Source organism: Corythoichthys intestinalis, chromosome 3, assembly GCF_030265065.1.
Source record: "Corythoichthys intestinalis isolate RoL2023-P3 chromosome 3, ASM3026506v1, whole genome shotgun sequence".
Taxonomy (NCBI): Eukaryota; Metazoa; Chordata; class Actinopteri; order Syngnathiformes; family Syngnathidae; genus Corythoichthys; species Corythoichthys intestinalis.
In genome coordinates this window covers 53,331,694-53,352,689 of record NC_080397.1, presented here as the reverse complement: position 1 = coordinate 53,352,689, position 20,996 = coordinate 53,331,694, and the positions used below count along the sequence as shown (strand labels likewise).

The following is a 20,996-nucleotide window of genomic DNA, read 5'->3' as shown; positions in this document are numbered from 1 at the left end:
CTCAAAGTTCCTCAAGGCAAAGAAGATCAAGATCCTCCAGGACTTGCCAGCCCAGTCACCAGACATGAACAGGATGAAAGAGGAAGCAGGGAAGACGAAACGCAAGAATGTTGATGAACTCTGGGAGGCATGCAAGACTTCTTTCTTTGATGTTCCAGATGACTTCATCAATAAATTGTATGAATCCTTGCCAAACCTCATGGATGCAGTCCTTCAAGCCCATGGAAGTCATACAAAATATTAAATTTGGATCTCACCGCACCACTACTTAATTCGCTTATGTTATGTAACATATTTTTTAGGGCTGTCAAAATTATTGCGTTAACGGGCGGTAGTTCATTTTTTAAATTAATCACGTTAAAATATTTGACGCAATTAACGCACATGCCCCACTCAAACAGATTAAAATGACAGAACAGTGCAATGTACACTTGTTACTTGTGTTTTTTGGAGTTTTGTCGGCCTCTTCTGGCGCTTGGTTGCGACTGATTTTATGGGCTTCAGGAGCCATTAGCATTGTGTAATTATTGACATCAACAATGGCGGGCTAGTAGTTTTTTTTTGTGTGTGTTTTTTATTATTACAATTTTTTTTTTTTTTTTTAATATAAAATTTCTATAACTTGTACTAACATTTATCTTTTAAGAACTACAAGTCTTTTTATCCATGGATCGCTTTAACAGAATGTTAATAATGTTAATGCCATCTTGTTGATTTATTGTTATAATAGACAAATACAGTACTTATGTACTGTATGTTGAATGTATATATTCATCTTGTGTCTTATCTTTCCATTCCAACTATAATTTACAGAAAAATATGGCATATTTCATAGATGGTTTGAATTGCGATTAACTGCGCTTAATTACGATTAATTAAATTTTACGCTGTAATTAACTCGATTAAAAATTTTAATCGTTTGACAGCCCTAATATTTTTGTATTTGAAGTACATTTTTTGATCAATTTTCACACTACTTTCTGTAGGCGACAAAACTTTTGTCTTGCCAAAATGTGACCTTTATGTCTTCATTAAATGATGAATTTTTTTTCAGTGAAACAAATATATTTTTGTACATTCAACATCATTTGGGAGGGCCTTAGCTTTCATATGAGCCATTTCTGAAACCAATTGAATCATTAAAAGTCAGGTTATTCGCAACTGTTTCTTCAAAATGGTTAAGTGACATGACTTTTATCAGGGACCATAGGCGGATCTACTATTCAGGCGAAGTAGACGATCGCCTTAGGCCCCCAACCAGTAGGGGGACCCCAACCAGCTGCCCTTGCCCCAACAAGCAACGGCTTGGGCCCCCGGAGCCAGCAGCACCCCCAGCTATTCGTCATGTATAATTATGTCAGCATAGCAAACAAAAAAATAACAAAACAAAAAAAGAAAGCCATCTGAATGTGGAATTTATATTACACCCCCCCCCCCCCCACACACACACACACACACACACATACACACACACACTACAATGGACTGTTCCTTGATGACGGACTGAGTATCAGCCGCTTAGCTTCATTTAGCACCGTTTAGCATCGCTTAGCTCCGCTTAGCTGTTCGTTAGCTTCACTGAGCTCTCCCGCGGTTTTCACACCACTAAGCTCGCTATTTTTACAGCTCACTTGCTACTTTGCACGTCGGCTATTGTTTATTTAGAACACATGAGCGAACGTGCTCTCCATGAGAGCCAAAGTGCAGTGAGGGAGAAGTTGAGAACAGGCCTCTAATGCCTCTTTTAACCTTCTTCTTCTTCTTCACACCGAACATAAAATACACGACAGCACACCGTGTGGCGAAAACAATGTAGTACAGTTCCAAACAGTCAAACACTCTACAGCTGGTTTACAGCAAAAGCACGTCATATTCGTCATATAAATAATGATTTCTGGAGTTAATCCCACATACTTCAGAATTAATATTATAATATGTTGAGTAAATACTACATAATACAGATACTACACTAAGAATAGCTTTCAAATGACACTCTTCATGACGAATATGATTGGCAATTAATAATTATACTACTATTACATATAGTAGTATACTATAATAATATTGCTAGAATTTTTTAAAGAATTGTTTTGAATAATGTTGGAAAGGCAAAGTCATTGTTCTGAATCTGTTTACTTTCCATTCTTTTACACTAGTAAATGCTATCAGCATTTAACCTCATTGTTTGTTTGTGATTAATGATTGTTATTTACATGATTATTTGTACTTTAATAAAGAATTTAAGTGTTCCAAAGTAGTTTTGTGAATTAATAAGCGTCAACAAAAATTTATTTGCTAAATTAGTAAAAAAAAGAAAATTATTAGATTAGTCGATTAATCGTAAAACTAGTCGGCTGACTAATCAGGAGAAAATTTGTCGTTTAGGACAGCCCTAGTGTACCAAAACATATTTCCTCCACACCCTTCTCACCTTTTTAACCCCTGACCCATGAAGAGGGACCCTGGATATGTTCGCCTTAGGCCCCAAAATCGCCAAGTCCGCAACTGGATGCGGGGCCGATAAATAGGGGGACTGCATTGTTGGCAAGGCCGTCAAAGCTGACCGAGTGGAATCACAGACAGATTTTTTTGTTGAATTCTTGTGAATAAATGCTTAAATCCCCAAATTCTTTATAGAAATGTACGGTAAACTGTCTGGATTCTTTAAACGCAAAAAAAAAAAAAAAAAAAAAAAAAACACGTGCAGTTAACATTTATTTTTACATAAATATGTCGAAGTACAATGCTAGTCTGTTAGTAAATGTAGCTAGCGGCCGCCTGATGTAAAAAGAGCTTTTCCGGTGAAAATTCTTGTGAATAAATGCTTAAATCCCTGAATTCTTTATAGATATGGATGTAAAACAGTCTCGATTCCTGGTTAAAAGCAAAAAAAAAAAAAACGTGGAGTTAGCATGTATTTTATGTAAATATTTCCAAGTACAATGCTAGGCTGTTAGTGAATGTAGCTAGTCAGTCCGCCACTGTCAGGGACTGTACATTAGAAGGTTAAAGCAGCAGAAAGACGTCTTTTTTGTAGCAATTGGAGTTCTAATCTACAATATTTTAAACTTCATAATAACCTAACAATGACAATAGTAATAGTATTAATAAACAAATTTAAATCATACTTCTCTGAGCGTTCCAATGAGAAAAACACATTAATTTTATGCATCTGGATCTGATGAGCCTTAAACTAATGAAGTGCCTGATGAATATACTGTAATTTGCTACTGATGACCATAGCAAGGTCATTATGAGTGCAAACGAGGTCAGTTGTGATTGTAATGGACCTCCAGGAAATAACTTTTAGGTAATTTGGCTGCTGATTAAAAATTAATGCAAAACTGTTCAATTTTATAGGGCATGTGAAGATTTTTATTCATACTTAATGTAAAAAAAAAGAAAAGGTTATCTAAATCTAATCATTTGCATGAGGGAGTCCATCGGACATCCCCCCCCCCCCCCCCCCCCCGGCAACTGGTGAGTATCATGAACAGTTTTTAACAAAATACTCAGGTGATTGCATTCATGTGAGAATCAAAGCTCACGAATGTTGTGGTATTTGATGTGCACACAAGCGATGCCAAATTAGCCACAGCTTTGTGGAATTATGCAATGCGATAGGACGCCAGTTGCCAAGCAGCTATTGCACAGATCACACAGACAGACCGTGCTTGTGTGATGTGCGCACAGTTGAAATGATTCACAGTTCTGCCACTAGCACTGCTGTCCATGATTATGATAATTTGCACTCCGCAAGCAGCTTTGTGGAGGAGCAGTAATCAGCCCAAATTCACTCTCATACTTCCTATAACCCTCCAACCCCCACCCAAACCCCCACTGTGCTCCACCCGATTAACTTCCCTCTGTTTCCATGTTGTTCTGTCTTTCCCAGTCTGGGCTAATCACACACAGGAGGGGTACTGCTGATGAATTTTAATATTCATTTATACACCAAGCCTTTGATGTCCCACCATCACCCCCTCAGTGCAGTGTAAGCACTTCTCTATCTCCCGCTCTGCCAACACTGCCAGCTTAGAATATATCCCAATGCACCCTGTGCGTTGACTATGTGAGTGCGTATGTGTGGATTGACTGGAGATTCCACCCAAAAACCCTACACAATGCCATAAAGGATGACAGCATTGTCAGAGGTTAAAACCAGTGGCGGTTCTAGGATTTTTCTGAAACAGGGGTCAAGAAGGAGCCAAGTGTCGCTGCCATCTTTGTTCAGTGTTTGTTTTGGTCAACAAGGTAATACGCAGATTATCCTGCATGAGGTGACAAAACATCTGGTAGGAACTACTACTGGTCAAAAAACAATAAAGTTTATAATACAGTGATCCCTCAGTTTTCGTGATTAATGGGAACCAGAACCCGCCACAATAAGTGAAAAACCACGAAGTAGCCCCCCCCGCCCCATATTTTTTTTTGTGTGTTTGTGAGATCCCGACAATCCGGCCTGAAGGCCAAACTCTGCATGTTCACCTTAAGTCTTAAAGAGCATACGACAGGAGAAAAAAAGTCTTAAATAGCATTATTATGTGAATTAGAATCATATTTTGAGACGATTCGACTATATACGACAATTTAGCAAAGCGCAGATGACGAGAAATTAGTCTTTTAATCTGCCGGTTAGCCACGCCTACCATTGTAGGACTCGAGCATCCCCAACAGGTGGATGACATCAGTGGGAGACTGGGCTTATCGGTTTTACTATTCAGCCCATTGAGGGGGAATTATTCAGAAGGAGGAAAACGCGACGAAGAGAGCCGCAAAATGTCATTGTTTCAGTCTCTCTACTCCAATATTTTACAGGATATTCTTTTTATCCAAGTATTTTTCCACAATAACTAAATAAATGGCTTGAGAAGGACCATTCAGCCCGTCAAGGGGGAAGTATTCACAACGAGGAAAACATGACGAAGAGAGCTGCAAAATGCAAAATGTTTCTGTCTCTTTACTTCAATATTTTTACAGGATATTCTTTTTATCCAAGTATTTTCCCTAATTGCTAAATACATGGCATGGTCATGACAAATAACAGTCTTGTGCTAAATGGAATATGAAATCATAAAAATGCACTTATTCAGGACGACATGGCAAAATTACTCCATAATGGTCAAAACTGTCGACTTCACCTTTACTGTTGCACCTCCGGACGATATTTTATGACACCTAAATCGGACATATGTCATTTTCCTTCCCCTGCTTCAGAGAATGTAAACAAACCAAGAGGCGTGACAGCTAGCCGACATGCTAACCCGAACCGAGTGATGTTTCGAAGTCTTCGAAGCTGAAAATCACACATAACTAGCCCGGATTATTTGACATGACGACTGGGTTGTCGATTGTCTTTGCGGATCGGCAAACCGCCCGGCAGAGAGCAATTTACAGTTCGTTCCCCGGAGGAGGGCGGCTGCAGTTGTTGTGCAGCTAACGTCCAGCTAATGTGCACGAGGAGAGCTTTTTACATGGCTATCAATGATCAAACATAAGTAGTCCTTTATTTAAAGAAAGTTTGTAGTGTTTACTTTGTAATCGCTGTATTAATATTTGACATAATACAAAACAAGATGTTTACTCACTTCCTCGTAAGTCCAATGGTCCCACAGCAGTAGGGCTTGGCCAATATCCATAGTGAATGGGAAACTTTTGAAACTCCAAAAAGGCGCACACGCCTCTCCCTCATAAAGCAAGATTTTTCTGCAGCCGTTTAGCTGGCGTGATGCCAAAAATAAACGTATTAATCGGCAAAATCAGCTGAATCCTAAGTCCTCATACACAACAGTACGGCTGTTTAGTGAAGAGGACGCCTTCACCCGTACACGTCACAGCGCCCTCCTCCTCAATGCAAGACCGAAGCCGGAAGTCACTCATTTTCATAGCGCGGGATTCAAACAACTAAATAAATATAGCGATCTATTCCACGCATATCCAAGCGGTCCATATCATTCAGGAGCATAAAATACGGCGTGTAATATGAAATAAACATGCTTTTTCATGTCACATGCACTTTAAGCCTTTGTACTGACTCTGTTTTGAAAGGTTTAGGGAAGGTTCACCTAAAACAAGTTGACAATTTATTCAGGTTGACAGCAATCAAAACGGCAAAGCGAAACAGAAACACTCAGGCAGGCAGGCAGGCAGGCAAGGTCACCCTATCCCACGTTAACAAAAGGTTCCCGAAAAAAATGACAACACTTAGTTAAACATTCCGTCTTTTGAAGGCTCTCGCAGGGCGGCTGTGGGCAGGAAGAAGGATGTGTTTAGGTTTATTGTCTGTTTGTGGATTGGACAGGAGGATTTGGGAGTTACTGTTGTCCGGGGAACGAGGGTTGTGGATTTTGTCACCTCAGCGTCAAAGGGGCTCTTGGAGTCTTGTCAGTTGTGTTATCAGTTGGATATCGGGTAGTGTCCAGTGCTCCTTGTGTTGGGACAGAGTGTCCCGCCATTTGTTCTGGACTGTCCGGGAGAACTGATAGCGAGAGTTGGTGCGTCACTCTTGCTCAGTCAGTTGCATGAAGCACGCTTCCGTGATAAGAAGGAATTGTTTATGTCTTATACCCTTTCCTTAAACAATGGTATAAGTGTAATTTATTTTATTTTATATTGAGTGTGTTAGAGTAATACAGACAGTAAATACGAGAAACTTGCCTTTATTAAATGCTTCATTCAGTAAGTCCACTCAAACTGCTCACTTACACACATTCAAAACTCACTCAAAAAATGCATGTGAAAGCTATTTTTCTTTGATTGATTTTTTTTTTTCTTTCTTGGATTAAAGTCAAGTTTTTTTTTAATTTAAGTAATGTTGATTTGTGTTTGGGCCACATTTTGGCTAGGACATTTTTGTCTTTATTATTCTATCAAAAAATAAGTTGCTTCAAAAAAGTTTTTTTCAAAAAGAAAAATCACTTTAACCAAAAAAAAGAAAAAAAATTCAATAATGGAAAAAGTTTTCTAATGTGAAAAAATATTTAAGATTCAAAAATTTGCATTTGAACACTTAATTTTTCATTGAAAAAGTTTCCTTTGAATGAAGCAATCCTTTTTGTGTTTGGGACATATTATGAGTAGGGCATTTTTGTCGAAATCATTTAATCCCCCCAAAAAGTTGCTTCAATCAAAAAAAAAAAACATTTTCAATCAAAGAAAACAATCATTTAAAAAATAAAATTGGCCTCGACTAATTTATTTTTGAAAATTATATGCAAAGCAAATGACCGTCTAAATTGCTAGTCACATAATCTGTCCGAAAAATAATTTTGACCCATTATAAAAATATATTTTTTGTTGATTTCATTCATTTTTATGCAGTTTTATTGCTTTACAACTATGAATATATACAGTGGGGCAAACGAGTATTTAGTCAACCACTAATTGTGCAAGTTCTCCCACTTAAAAATATTAAATAGACCTGTAATTGTCAACATGGGTAATCCTCAACCATGAGAGACAGAATGTGGAGGGGGGAAAAAAATAGAAAATCACATTGTTTGATTTTTAAAGAATTTATTTGCAAATCATGGTGGAAAATAAGCATTTGGTCAATACCAAAAGTTCATCTGAATACTTTGTTATATACCTTTTGTTGGCAATCACTGAGGCCAAATGTTTTCTGTAACTCTTCACAAGCTTTTCATGCACTGTTGCTGGTATTTTGGCCCATTCCTCCATGCAGATCTCCTCTAGAGCAGTGATGTTTTGGGGCTGTCGAAGAAGTTAGACCTCTTTGACAGCCAGAAATCTTGCTTGTTTGTAGGTGACCAAATACTTATTTTCCACTCTAATTTGGAAATAAATTCTTTAAAAATCAAACAACATGATTTTCAGTTTTTTTTAAAATTTTATTTTTTTATACATTCTGTCTCTCATGGTTGAGGTTTACCCATGATGACAATCACAGGCCTCTCTAATCTTTTCAAGTTGGAGAACTTACACAATTGGTGGTTGACTAAATACTTATTTGCCCCACTGTATTTGCAAATTGGCAGATATTTACAATGGCGGAAGACTTTACGAAAGTAGGCTAATGGTAGAGAGGAAACTAGCTAGCTGTCATGGCATGGTAACTAGCCATGTTATTGGCCTCGTTAACAAGCTTACGTTAAAGTACCTTATTGGCCCGAATATAAGACGGCCCTGATTATAAGACGACCCCATCTTTTTCAAAACTCAAGTTTGAAAAAAGACTTTTTGAACACCAAATTAATCTTTATACAGAAGATAATTACAGTACATCAGAAACAAATGATTATAACAATATATTTGAGAGAAAAAGCATGTTATTTGGCCTCATTCAAATCTTAATATCTGAACATTTAAATATGTGAAACTAAAGTGCAATCACATTCGTAAATGAATGGCTTCTGGTTTTTGAAATGTAAATAAACCAATCTATTGTGATAAAACAACAACATTGCAATAACTGCATTAACCATCAAAGTGAAGTCTAACTGTAACCGTAGTCTTGAAACAAATCTGAATAAGGAAAAACATTCTAATAAAATAATGCAAACTGGTTAAACTAGTAGCTGAGATCTGTCATAACAGAACATCGCTTCAATGATATATGGCGTCATCTTGCGTCGTGGAAGGGTATAATGTCTAGACCGCGAATATAAGACGAGCCCCTCTTTTTCAATCTTATTTCAATGCAAAAAACACCGTCTTATATTCGGGCCAATACGGTTTTTGTTTTACCATCGCTAGACACACTAATCCAGTTTGAGTGAACTCTCATAGCTGGTGGGAAACATTAATGACAGCGTTTTCTTATCACTTACGTAAATGTGAAATCATGTTGGAGGTGTTGCCTGCACGTCATTTGTCCTTCCTCTTCAAAGCCGCGGCCGTGTGTTTTTTTTGGTTTGCAGAAGTACTCTCATACTAGCGACTTTGTCTATTTTTGAGCGGGGAAAAAGCTCAGGTACAGTGTCACTGACCGACACAGGACAGAACAACAACTGGAAAGGAATGGGTGAGCACTGAAGTTTCAAGGCACGGATTTCACGCTACATTTTTGAGACCACGAAAATGGCTAGTACCGTAACTACCGTGACGTTTTCATACCACGATATACCTTGAAACTGGTAATCTGCACATGCCTAGTATGAACTACTACTGGTAAAACCCAGTAAAGTTTATAATACAGTGACCACTTATTTTTCACCGTTAATGGGGACCAGAACTCGCCACGATAAGTGAAAAACTGTGATGTAGCGCCCCTCCCCTCACCCCCAGACATTTGTGTGTGTGTGTGGGGTGGGGGGGTGGGGGGGTGTATCCATTTGTATAGGAAGAACATGCCTTTCATAACACAGCAGCAACATGGTTACAAAAACACCCAAACTTTGTGGTGGCACGAGTTTGGTTCCACATCTGCCTTCATTAACATGTTGTCCTCCCCTGTCGTGATAATGGCAAATGGATGCGGTATTAACAAATTGTCTTTTTTAAGGGATTTTGATGAGTAACGTTACTCCAGCTCCACTGTTGTTTTGGATGGATAAATTCTAAAACGGAGGTTTTAGTCAAAATTGTCCTACATGCAGGAGGGCATTTAAAAAAAAAAAATTAAACCCTGAAACCCAAACTGGAGGTGAGAGCATGAGAGAGTAAAATCAAAGACACCATAAGTTTAATTAGATATTAAAGCGTACTTACCTCTTTTCGATCCAAAAACGTGTAGCATGTATCACAGAGTGTCAAGACACAGCTGTGAATGGCCACAGCCGGATTTTGGGGGGATCTTATGGGTGAAACATGGTAATATAACAAGGGTAGCGATGCAGAAATCGCAGACATCAAGGAGTGGTTGACATTTTCTTTTTCATATATTTACCCTTTTAAACGTTTTTTTTTTTTATGTTTGTTTTTTCTTTGTTTGGATGGATTATTTATCATCCAACATATCGGAGAAAATGCGACAGTAACAAACAAAAAAAAATTCAATTAAGCGATAGTTATGAGGTAGATATCCGTGACTTATTTACAGACACTATTTTTTTCATCATGACATAATCTGTTTAAAACTTTAAAATATGCGAGTGAATAATTTTTAATTTTAAGTTTAATTTTAATTTTTTTCAACTAAATATTGGACATCAATTAATGATTCTAAGCTAAAAATGACAGACATTTCGAATAATAAATATAATTACTTACCTTCTTTATATGGCTTGGTTGAAACAAAAGCGGTCGCACAATGTCTGTAAACGGGGGTCTCCAGGGTAAAACGGACAAATTGAAAATAGTTCGGGGGCTTAATGCGCCATGAATCTGCTATGGCAGCATATGGCGGAAAACACTCAGGTGATTTGAAGTTCCGCTCTGTGTACCCCAATTTGGCCAACTTTCAAAATTGTCCGATATGCATGTGTGATACATCATTGGAAAGCTTAAAATCTCCATTTTCTGGGGGAAGAAAATTTTTGAACAGCAGGACATTTTTTGTTTTAGAAAAAACCTATCTAGAGGTGAGAGCACGCGAGAGCAGAATTACAGACGCCATGACTTTAACGACATATTATCGCGTGCTTACCTTGTTTCGATCCAAAAACACCATGTAGCATGTATCACTGAGTGTCAAGACACAGCTGTGAATGGCCATAGCTGGATTTTGGGGGGATTTTATGGGTTAAACATATTAATATAACAAGGGTCGCGATGCAGAAATCGCAGACATTAAGGAGTGGTCGAGATTTTCTTTTTCATATATTTATCCTTTAAAATTTTTTTTTTTTTCAATTTTTCTTTGTTTGGATCGATTGTTTATCATCCAACATATCGGGGAAAATACGACAGTAACAAAACAAATACAATTAGGCTATAGTTATAAGGTAGATATCAGTGACTTATTTACAGACACCATTTATTTAATTGTGACGTAATTTGTTTAAAAGTTTAAAATATGCGAATGAATCATTTTTTAAAGTCGTTTTTTTTTTAAACGAAATATTAGACATCAATTAATCATTCTAAGCTAAAAATGACAGACATTTTGAATAATAAATATTAGGGTTGTTCCGATCATGTTTTTTTGCTCCCGATCCGATCCCGATCGTTTTAGTTTGAGTATCTGCTGATCCCGATATTTCCAGATCCGATTGCTTTTTTTTTGCTCCTGATTCAATTCCAATCATTCCCGATAATTTTTTCCGATCATATACATTTTGGCATTGCATTAAGAAAAAAATGAATAAAACTCGGACGAATATATACATTCAACATACAGTACAAAAGTACTGTATTTGTTTGTTATGACAATAAATCCTCAAGGTGGCATTTACATTATTAACATTCTTTCTGTGAGAGGGATCCACGAATAGAAAGACTTGTAATACATACATGTGACTTGTATATTGTGACTAAATATTGGCATCTAGTGTATTTGTTGAGCTTTCAGTAAATGATACTGTAGCCATTTAACTGTTCTGCCCAAATGCATGATGGGAAGTGCAACCATGAGTGTGCGTAGTGGCACCAATTGATATATCTTCTCTGCGTTGGGAAGTAACATAGGGTGTTAAGGTAAAGATCAACCACTACCGTTCTTCCCCACATTGCTTCCTACGATATTTCTAATTGTTGATAGAGGGATTTTAAGGCTTTAGCCAATTAAAAAGAGGCTCCAAAGACTGCCAATATTCTCTCTACTCATTTTACGTTGCCTGTTAGCTCTACAGTGGGGGTATATATATGTGAAACGGCACCATTATAGATTGAACGCAACAATGCGTGAGTGGGTCGTGCAGCACATGCGTTAATTGCATTAAATATTTTAACGTGATTAATTTTTTGAAAATTAATTACTACTGGTGTCAACAATAATCGATGCGGCGATGCATCCCGATGCGGGCCATGGACGATGCGATTCGATGCGGGCAACAAGCCGAATCGATTCAGCACATATTAAAATATATAAGTCCGTTCAAAAATCTTCCAGTGATGCAATGGATTTGGTTTCCACATTTGTATTATTATTCTCATGTTTACCTTTAGAGGGAGCTTTTGTACAAGCAACGCAGGGGGGACGAGGAACTCAAATCTGTTTCCTCAGGGGAGTAACGTCACAGACATGCGCAATTGCGCAGTGGCACTCAAGAAAGCAGAGATAAGACATACTAACAATGGCTGAAGCGGTGAAAGAGGAAGCGCGAAAGATTACTGACGCACCAAAGACATTGAAAGCAGGCATATGGAGACATTTTGGCTTCTATGAGGTTGGTGGGAAACTTGACCAAACTTATGCGGTGTGTAAAAAATGAAAGACTGCTAGTGTGTGTAGAAAAAAAAAAAAGAAAGCCCTGGTCTCATTCAAAGCACTAATTAAATGCTGTGATGTTTTTTTTATTATTTTTATATATATTACTATTTTCATTTAACTACAACCAGGAATGACACAAGAGCCTATAAAAAGGTGTTTAATGTCTGACCGCTTGTGTTGCCTCATGATTCACGAAAAATATGCTTTGCTTTAGCATTTTAATGCATCCCAGGCTTTAATGCATCGTGATGCATTGCCGAATCGAACTGAATCGAATCGTGGCCCTCTTAATCGAATCGAATCGAATCGAATCGAATCGTGGCCCTCCGAATCGTAATCGAATCGAATCGTGAGGTCAGTGCCGATGCACACCTCTATTAATTACCGCCGTTTACGCGATAAATTTGATAGCCCTACTTTAAGCCAAAACTAAAGACTCTGGATGAATGTAAGACATTTTGTCTGTAACATTAAATACAATTAGAAAACGATTTAATTAAAAAATATATATATATTAAAAAAAGGCATGTCCGATATTTTTTTGCCGATTCCGATACTTTGAAAATGACGTGATCGGACCCGATCGATCGGGACATCTTTACATTTGATCCCTTATTTTTTGACATTTTGGGGGAACTTGAACTTCTCTTGCAGTTTTACAGCAATGCCTCGTATGGAACTAATGGTGTTTCTCTATCTTCTGATTAGTCAACCAAACTATAGGGCATGTTTCACTGGGAACTGTGCTTCTTCTTTGACGGTGTTCCTCAGGGTCTGTTTATATATACACACACACATACAGTAAAGTCAGTCCATGTGGCAAGTGTAGTCCAGTGGGGTGTGTCTTTGGCAGTAAAGCGTAGCCTACTGTCTATATTTAGCCTTAAACGCTCTCTTTTCTCCCCTGTGTGACCCCCGCTCCTTGCTGCAGACATTCCCATATCGGCGCATAGAGAGAAGCCACTGCCTGCAAAGAGGGCAAACACAGTGAGAGTTTATGGTGCAGTTGGATGGTAGTGATGACAGAACGACTCTCCACCTCGTGCACTCAGTTATAGTCAAGAATACACCTGGAGCATGTGCATTCGTAGTTGTTTTGGCTAAAAGTTTATTTCTATGCGACGATGGAGCACGGCGAGTTGGCTATTCGGTTGCCAGGGCGATCCGACTCTCCAGTGGACAGCAAGCGTTTTGCCGGCGGATTCGGACAGACGTTGGTACTCAGACACAAGGAAGTTCATAACTTTTTTTTCATTCCCTTCAGGGAACAGCCCATCTACAGCACGCGGGCCCACGTCTTTCAAATTGACCCCAACACCAAGAAGAACTGGCTGCCTACCAGCAAGCACGCCGTTACAGTGTCCTACTTCTATGACAGCACGCGCAATGTCTACCGCATCATCAGCCTGGATGGAACCAAGGTGAGCTTAGATCTTCTCCTGCAGCTTGCGTGCTGTACTTTTTTAGACTGCTGATCACTGACTTGCTTTTATCAAGATATCCTCCTCTCGCACAATCTTGCAGGACGTGCTTTTGCTCTTAAAACGCTTACCGCTGTGAATGCACTGCACGCTGTCACAAGACTTCTAGCTCATGTTTCAATGTGTGCGTGCATATAAATACTATCTGCACGTGCTATATCTGCAAGTCCGAAGAGTTTTGTGAACAACACTCTATTTGAACATGCGTTTCGTTTTGACCTTGTTTTAATGTGCTATACTACTGTGTAACAGTATTATTCACTTATTTTCAAGAAGGGGAATTTACATTGATTTACCACACCATGGAATATATGAACTAGGAATATGCAATGTGCACAAAGGAAGAGTAGAAGAATATTAGCCGTTTCAGGGACAGTGGTTACTTCAGTGGACAACTCTTCAGAAGTTGACACTTAAAGAGCATACGACATGAGAAAAAAAGTCTTAAATAGCATTATTATGTGAATTAGAATCATATTTTGAGACGATTTGACTATATACAACAATTTAGCAAAGCGCAGATGACGAGAAGTTAGTCTTTTAATCTGCCGGTTAGCCACGCCTACCATTATAGGGCTCTAGCGTCCCCAACAGGTGGATGACGTCAGCGGGAGACTGGGCTCATCGGTTTTACTATTCAGCCCATTGAGGGGGAATTATTCAGAACGAGGAAAACGCGACGAAGTCCAAAATTTTTACAGGATATTCTTTTTATCCAAGTATTTTCCCCAATAGCTAAATAAATGGCTTGAGAAGGACTAGTCAGCCCGTCGAGGAGGAACTATTCACAACGAGGAAAAAGCTGCAAAATGTCATTGTTTCTGTCTCTTTACTTCAATATTTTTACAGAATATTCTTTTTATCCAAGTATTTTCCCCAATTGCTAAATACATGGCATGGTCATGACAAATAACAGTCGTGGTAAATGGAATATGAAATAATAAAAAAACATTTATTCAGGACGACATGGCAAAATTACTCCATTATGGTCAAAACTGTCAACTTCATCTTTACTGTCGCACCTCCCGAACGATATTTTATGACACCTAAATCGGACATATGTCATTTCCCTTCCCCGGCTTCGGAGAATGTAAACAAACCAAGAGGCGTGACAGCGAGCCGACATGCTAACCCGAACCGAGTGAGGTTTCAAAGTCTTCGAAGCGGAAAATCACACATAACTAGCCTGGATTATTTGACATGACGACTGGGTTGTCGATTGTCTCTGCGGATCGGCAAACCGCCCGGCGGAGAGCAATTTACAGTTCGTTCCCCGGAGGAGGGCAGCTGCAGTTGTTGTGCTGCTAACGTGCAGCTAATGTGCACGAGGAGAGCTTTTTACATGCCTATCAACGATCAAACGTCAGTAGTCCTTTAATTAAAGAAAGTTTGTAGTGTTTAATTTGTAATCGCTGTATTAATATTTGACATAATACAAAACAAGATGTTTACTCACTTCCTCGTAAATCCAATAGTCCCACAGTAGTAGGGCTTGGCCAATATCCACGGTGAATGGGAAACTTTTGAAACTCCAAAAAGGCGCACACGCCTCTCCCTCATAAAGCAAGATTTTTTTGCAGCCGTTTGGCTGGCGTGATGCGAAAAATAAATGTATTAATCCGCAAAATCAGCTGAATCCTTAGTCCTCATACACAACAGTACGGCTGTTTAGTGAAGAACGCGCCTTCACCTGTACATGCCACAGCGCCCTCCTCCTCAATGCAAGACCGAAACCGGAAGTCACTGATTTTCATGGCGCGGGATTAAAAAAACTAAATAAGTATAGCGATCGCTTCCACACACATCCAAGCGGTTCATATCATTCAGGAGCATAACATACTGCGTGCATTATGAAATAAACATGCTTTTTCGTGTCACATGCACTTTAAGACCTTTAACCAGGGGTGAAAGTAGGCTGGAACGGTCCGGAACGCTGTTCCGGTATAAAATTTGGGGCCGATCACCGTTCCGGTATAAGGTAGGGTGACCATATTTTGATTTCCAAAAAAGAGGACACTCAGCCCGACCTCAAGATACTTGAATTTTATTCGAAGTTCACTCAAAGATGCCTATATCAACTTTAATATATTTATAGTGTTCCCCTCCCTCTGGATGGAAAAATGCAGTTTGAAAAAAAAAAAAGACTTTAAAAAAAAAAATATATATATATATATATATATTAGGGCTGTCAAACGATTACAATTTTTAATCGAGTTAATTACAGCTTAAAAATTAATTAATCGTAATTAATCACAATTAATCGCAATTCAAACTATCTATAAAATATGCCATATTTTTCTGTAAATTATATATATATTCTGTAAAATAAATTGTTGGAATGGAAAGATAAGACACAAGATGGATATATACATTCACCATACGGTACATAAGGACTGTAGTGGGCATTTCACTCTACTGTCATTTAAATCTGTCTATGCTGTCCTCACTCCGAAGCGTCTACTTTTTCCAAAGCTAGACAGCTAGTGAACGACGCCTTAATTATCAGACTTCTTCCTTTTTCATCTGATTTATTAATAAAATGGCCTCAAACCATTGTCCTCTTTAGACCGTCGTAAAACTACAAAAAAAAGTACACAAGCATTGCATTAGCAACAACGTTAGCTTAGCACGCTATACAGGTTTACTAAACATAAACAAAAAGCGTCTCATCCAAAAATATAACATTTTGCTTACTAACATAATATGTACATTCTTTACAACAACCATACTTACGGACAAATCTTGTCCAAGGATCACATAAGCACAACATTACAACGTAGGCGTCAGCCCGAGATGTCGTGCAGCCATATTGAACTGGCAAGAAAACAATAAACCATGTCGCAAAGCCACCACAAGAGTTCGCTGTTAGACAGCACAAAAAGCCTTGCTGTAAACCTTACCAAAAGGTAGAATACTGTCTAAGCGGGACATGTGCGTTAATTGCGTCAAATATTTTAACGTGATTAATTTAAAAAGTTAATTACCGCCCGTTAACGCGATAATTTTGACAGCCCTAATATATATATATATATATATATATATATATATACATACATACAGTGCCTTGCAAAAGGATTCGGCCCCTTTGAATCTTGCAACCTTTCGCCACATTTCAGGCTTCAAACATAAAGATATGAAATTTAATTTTTTTGTCAAGAATTAACAACAAGTGGGACATAATCGTGAAGTGGAACAACATTTATTGGATAATTTAAACTTTTTTAACAAATAAAAAACTGAAAAGTGGGGCGTGCAATATTATTTGGCCCCTTTACTTTCAGTGCAGCAAACTCACTCCAGAAGTTCAGTGAGGATCTCTGAATGATCCAATGTTGTCCTAAATGACCGATGATGATAAATAAAATCCACCTGTGTGTAATCAAGTCTCCGTATAAATGCACCTGCTCTGTGGTAGTCTCAGGGTTCTGTTTAAAGTGCAGAGAGCATTATGAAAACCAAGGAACACACCAGGCAGGTCCGAGATACTGTTGTGGAGAAGTTTAAAGCCGGATTTGGATACAAAAAGATTTCCCAAGCTTTAAACATCTCAAGGAGCACTGTGCAAGCCATCATATTGAAATGGAAGGAGCATCAGACCACTGCAAATCTACCAAGACCCGGCCGTCCTTCCAAACTTTCTTCTCAAACAAGGAGAAAACTGATCAGAGATGCAGCCAAGAGGCCCATGATCACTCTGGATGAACTGCAGAGATCTACAGCTGAGGTGGGAGAGTCTGTCCATAGGACAACAATCAGTCGTACACTGCACAAATCTGGCCTTTATGGAAGAGTGGCAAGAAGAAAGCCATTTCTCAAAGATATCCATAAAAAGTCTCGTTTAAAGTTTGCCACAAGCCACCTGGGAGACACACCAAACATGTGGAAGAAGGTGCTCCGGTCAGATGAAACCAAAATTGAACTTTTTGGCCACAATGCAAAACGATATCTTTGGCGTAAAAGCAACACAGCTCATCACCCTGAACACACCATCCCCACTCTCAAACATGGTGGTGGCAGCATCATGGTTTGGGCCTGCTTTTCTTCAGCAGGGACAGGGAAGATGGTTAAAATTGACGGGAAGATGGATGCAGCCAAATACAGGAACATTCTGGAAGAAAACCTGTTGGTATCTGCACAAGACCTGAGACTGGGACGGAGATTTATCTTCCAACAGGACAATGATCCAAAACATAAAGCCAAATCTACAATGGAATGCTTCAAAAATAAACGTATCCAGGTGTTAGAATGGCCAAGTCAAAGTCCAGACCTGAATCCAATCGAGAATCTGTGGAAAGAGCTGAAGACTGCTGTTCACAAACACTCTCCATCCAACCTCACTGAGCTCGAGCTGTTTTGCAAGGAAGAATGGGCAAGAATGTCAGTCTCTCGATGTGCAAAACTGATAGAAACATACCCCAAGCGACTTGCAGCTGTAATTGGAGCAAAAGGTGGCGCTACAAAGTGTTAACGCAAGGGGGCCAAATAATATTGCACGCCCCACTTTTCAGTTTTTTATTTGTTAAAAAAGTTTAAATTATCCAATAAATTTTGTTCCACTTCACGATTGTGTCCCACTTGTTGTTGATTCTTGACAAAAAATTAAAATTTTATATCTTTATGTTTGAAGCCTGAAATGTGGCGAAAGGTTGCAAGGTTCAAGGGGGCCGAATACTTTTGCAAGGCACTGTATATATAATGCAGACCCATAGAAATGTAGTCCAGTCAATACACATACACACAGTAGGCTATATGCCAACCAAACATTTTTATAAATTACTATCACGTCAATTGTCCTTGACAAATTGTTATTCCCATTCAATTGATATTCTCATTCAATGTTCTAGATTGCACACAAACAAAAACAGAAATAAACTGACAAACTATTCAACCAGCATGTTTCCAAATGTAGCAGTTCAAAACTACGTTTCCCATAATGGAAAATGGTTGACTAAATACTTATTTGCCCCACTGTAAATGAATACAACATTAATGAAAACTAAATAAAATGAAATTGAAATGAATTAGAGGTACACACTGGTTACAACTCCAACTGAAACTCCAAAGTTTATTTTTTTAATTATTTTTTCATTTCAACGTAGTTAATTGATTGTATGCAAATGATGGCTATAACTGTTCAATTCATTCCAACCGGGAAGACTGGCTGTGAATGTTCATGTTGGAGTGCCTTGAGGACTGAGAATCATTGTTGACTCATCATTTTTTAAGTTCAACCACCAACCAGACAATTCATTATGTGGCTCAGTGGTGTACCTCAGCATCTGAGACGATCATTACTTCATATATTTTATTTCATCAACAGTTTGTGTGTAATGATTGTGATGCCGGGTCAACATTCTGTCATCCATCTCGCATCGCATTAACCCGAGCAAATTAATTGATCACGTAACACACACACACACGCTGAATGTAACCCTTCCCATACTCTTATTGATGTTAGTTCATCAGAATGTTCCACAACATCACCACCGATTGATCAGCTTTTAATTAGCTCTGCTTTAGGGATTTCGGATTACAGTATGGAACACTCTAAATGACCCCCCACCCCCACACACCTATCGCTGTCAACAATTCTCATTAACAGACCAAAGTGTACTGAGTAAAGTCTCTCAATAATTCATGACCTTTCAACACTGTGTCCATCTCTCAGTTAGCTAAGTAGATATTCAGGAAGAGTCGCTTTCTACTACTTGATTCTGTTATAAACTGTAACTACCAAAAAAAAAAAAACATTCGTTTTAAATAAATATATAAATATGTAGACATTAAATTTATGTTGAAATACTTGCATTCTTGGTTGCCAGGATTGTACTTACCATTTTACTTACAACCTTAAACCAAAACAAACAGAAAATTGCTAAACATTTCTGTCAAATTTACAATAAACTACTGTAAAAAGAACTAGAAACTGCAATTTCTGGAGAAATTACTCTGGGTCTTTGCTGTGTGGAGATACAGATCTTAGCCCCACCCAAGGCTATCAATAGAATGGACGAACATGCCTGTAAATGGCATTAAACAAAGTAAATGCCATTAGAAATCAATGGGAAATTTGAACGTCCATGGCCGTCAATGGCAGCACCCTCCATAAGCGTCACTGGAATCGGCGAAGTTTGGGGGACACGTCCAATTGATATCTAGTCATTTCCTATTGATTTGGGGACATTGGTTTTTTTGTCTTTGAAAATGAATGGGAAAAATTTTGGATGTCCATGGCCATCAATGGCATCGACTTACATAGGCGTCAATGTAATCCAAGTATATCGGCATCAATAGAATGGAAAAACATGCCCTTCAATGGCATTAAACAAAGTAAATTCCATTAGAAATTAATGGGAAATTTGGACGTCCATGGCCGTCAATGGCAGCACCCTCCATAAGCGTCAATGGAATAGGGGAAGTTTGGGGGACACATCCTATTGATATCTGGTCATTTCCTATTGATTTGGGGACACTGTTTTTTTTTTTTTTGCCATTGAAAATGAATGGGAAAAATTTTGGACATCCATGGCCGTCAATGGCATTGACTTACATAGGCGTCAACGTAATCCAAATATATCGGCATCAATAGAACGGACAAACGTGCCCTTCTATGGCATTAAAAAAAGTAAATTCCATTAGAAATGAATGGGAAATTTGGACGTCCATGGCCGTCAATGGCAGCACCCTCCATAAGCGTCAATGGAATAGGGGAAGTTTGGGGGACACATCCTATTGATATCTGGTCATTTCCTATTGATTTGGGGACACAGTTTTTTTTTGCCATTGAAAATGAATGGGAAAAATTTTGGACATCCATGGCCGTTACTGGCATTGACTTACATAGGCGTCAGCGTAATCCAAGTATATCGGCATCAATAGAATGGACAAACATGCCCTTCTATGACATTAAAAAAAGTAAATTCCATTAGAAATGAATGGGAAATTTGGACGTCCAAGGCCATCAATGGCAGCACCCTCTACAAGCGTCAATGGAATAGGGGAAGTTTGGGGGACACGTACTATTGATATCTGGTCATTTCCTATTGATTTGGGGACACTGTTTTTTTTTTTTTTTTTTGCCATTGAAAATGAATGGGAAAAATTTTGGACGTCAATGGCATTGACTTACATAGGGGTCAACGTAATCCAAGTATATCGGCATCAATGGAATGGACAAACATGCCCTTCTATGGCATTAAAAAAAGTAAATTCCATTAGAAATGAATGGGAAATTTGGACATCCA

At 38.5% G+C, this 20,996-nt stretch overlaps 1 protein-coding gene across 2 annotated transcripts in view; it reads left to right on the top strand.

The window, feature by feature from the left end:
- Positions 1-20,996, top strand: part of homer1b (homer scaffold protein 1b) — a 98,497-nt gene that overhangs the window by 16,749 nt on the left and 60,752 nt on the right. For both annotated transcript variants that reach the window (XM_057831299.1, XM_057831301.1), the window contains exon 2: positions 13,536-13,692. In XM_057831299.1, the coding sequence (XP_057687282.1) occupies positions 13,536-13,692 (157 nt within the window). The remainder of the gene's footprint in view (positions 1-13,535; positions 13,693-20,996) is intronic.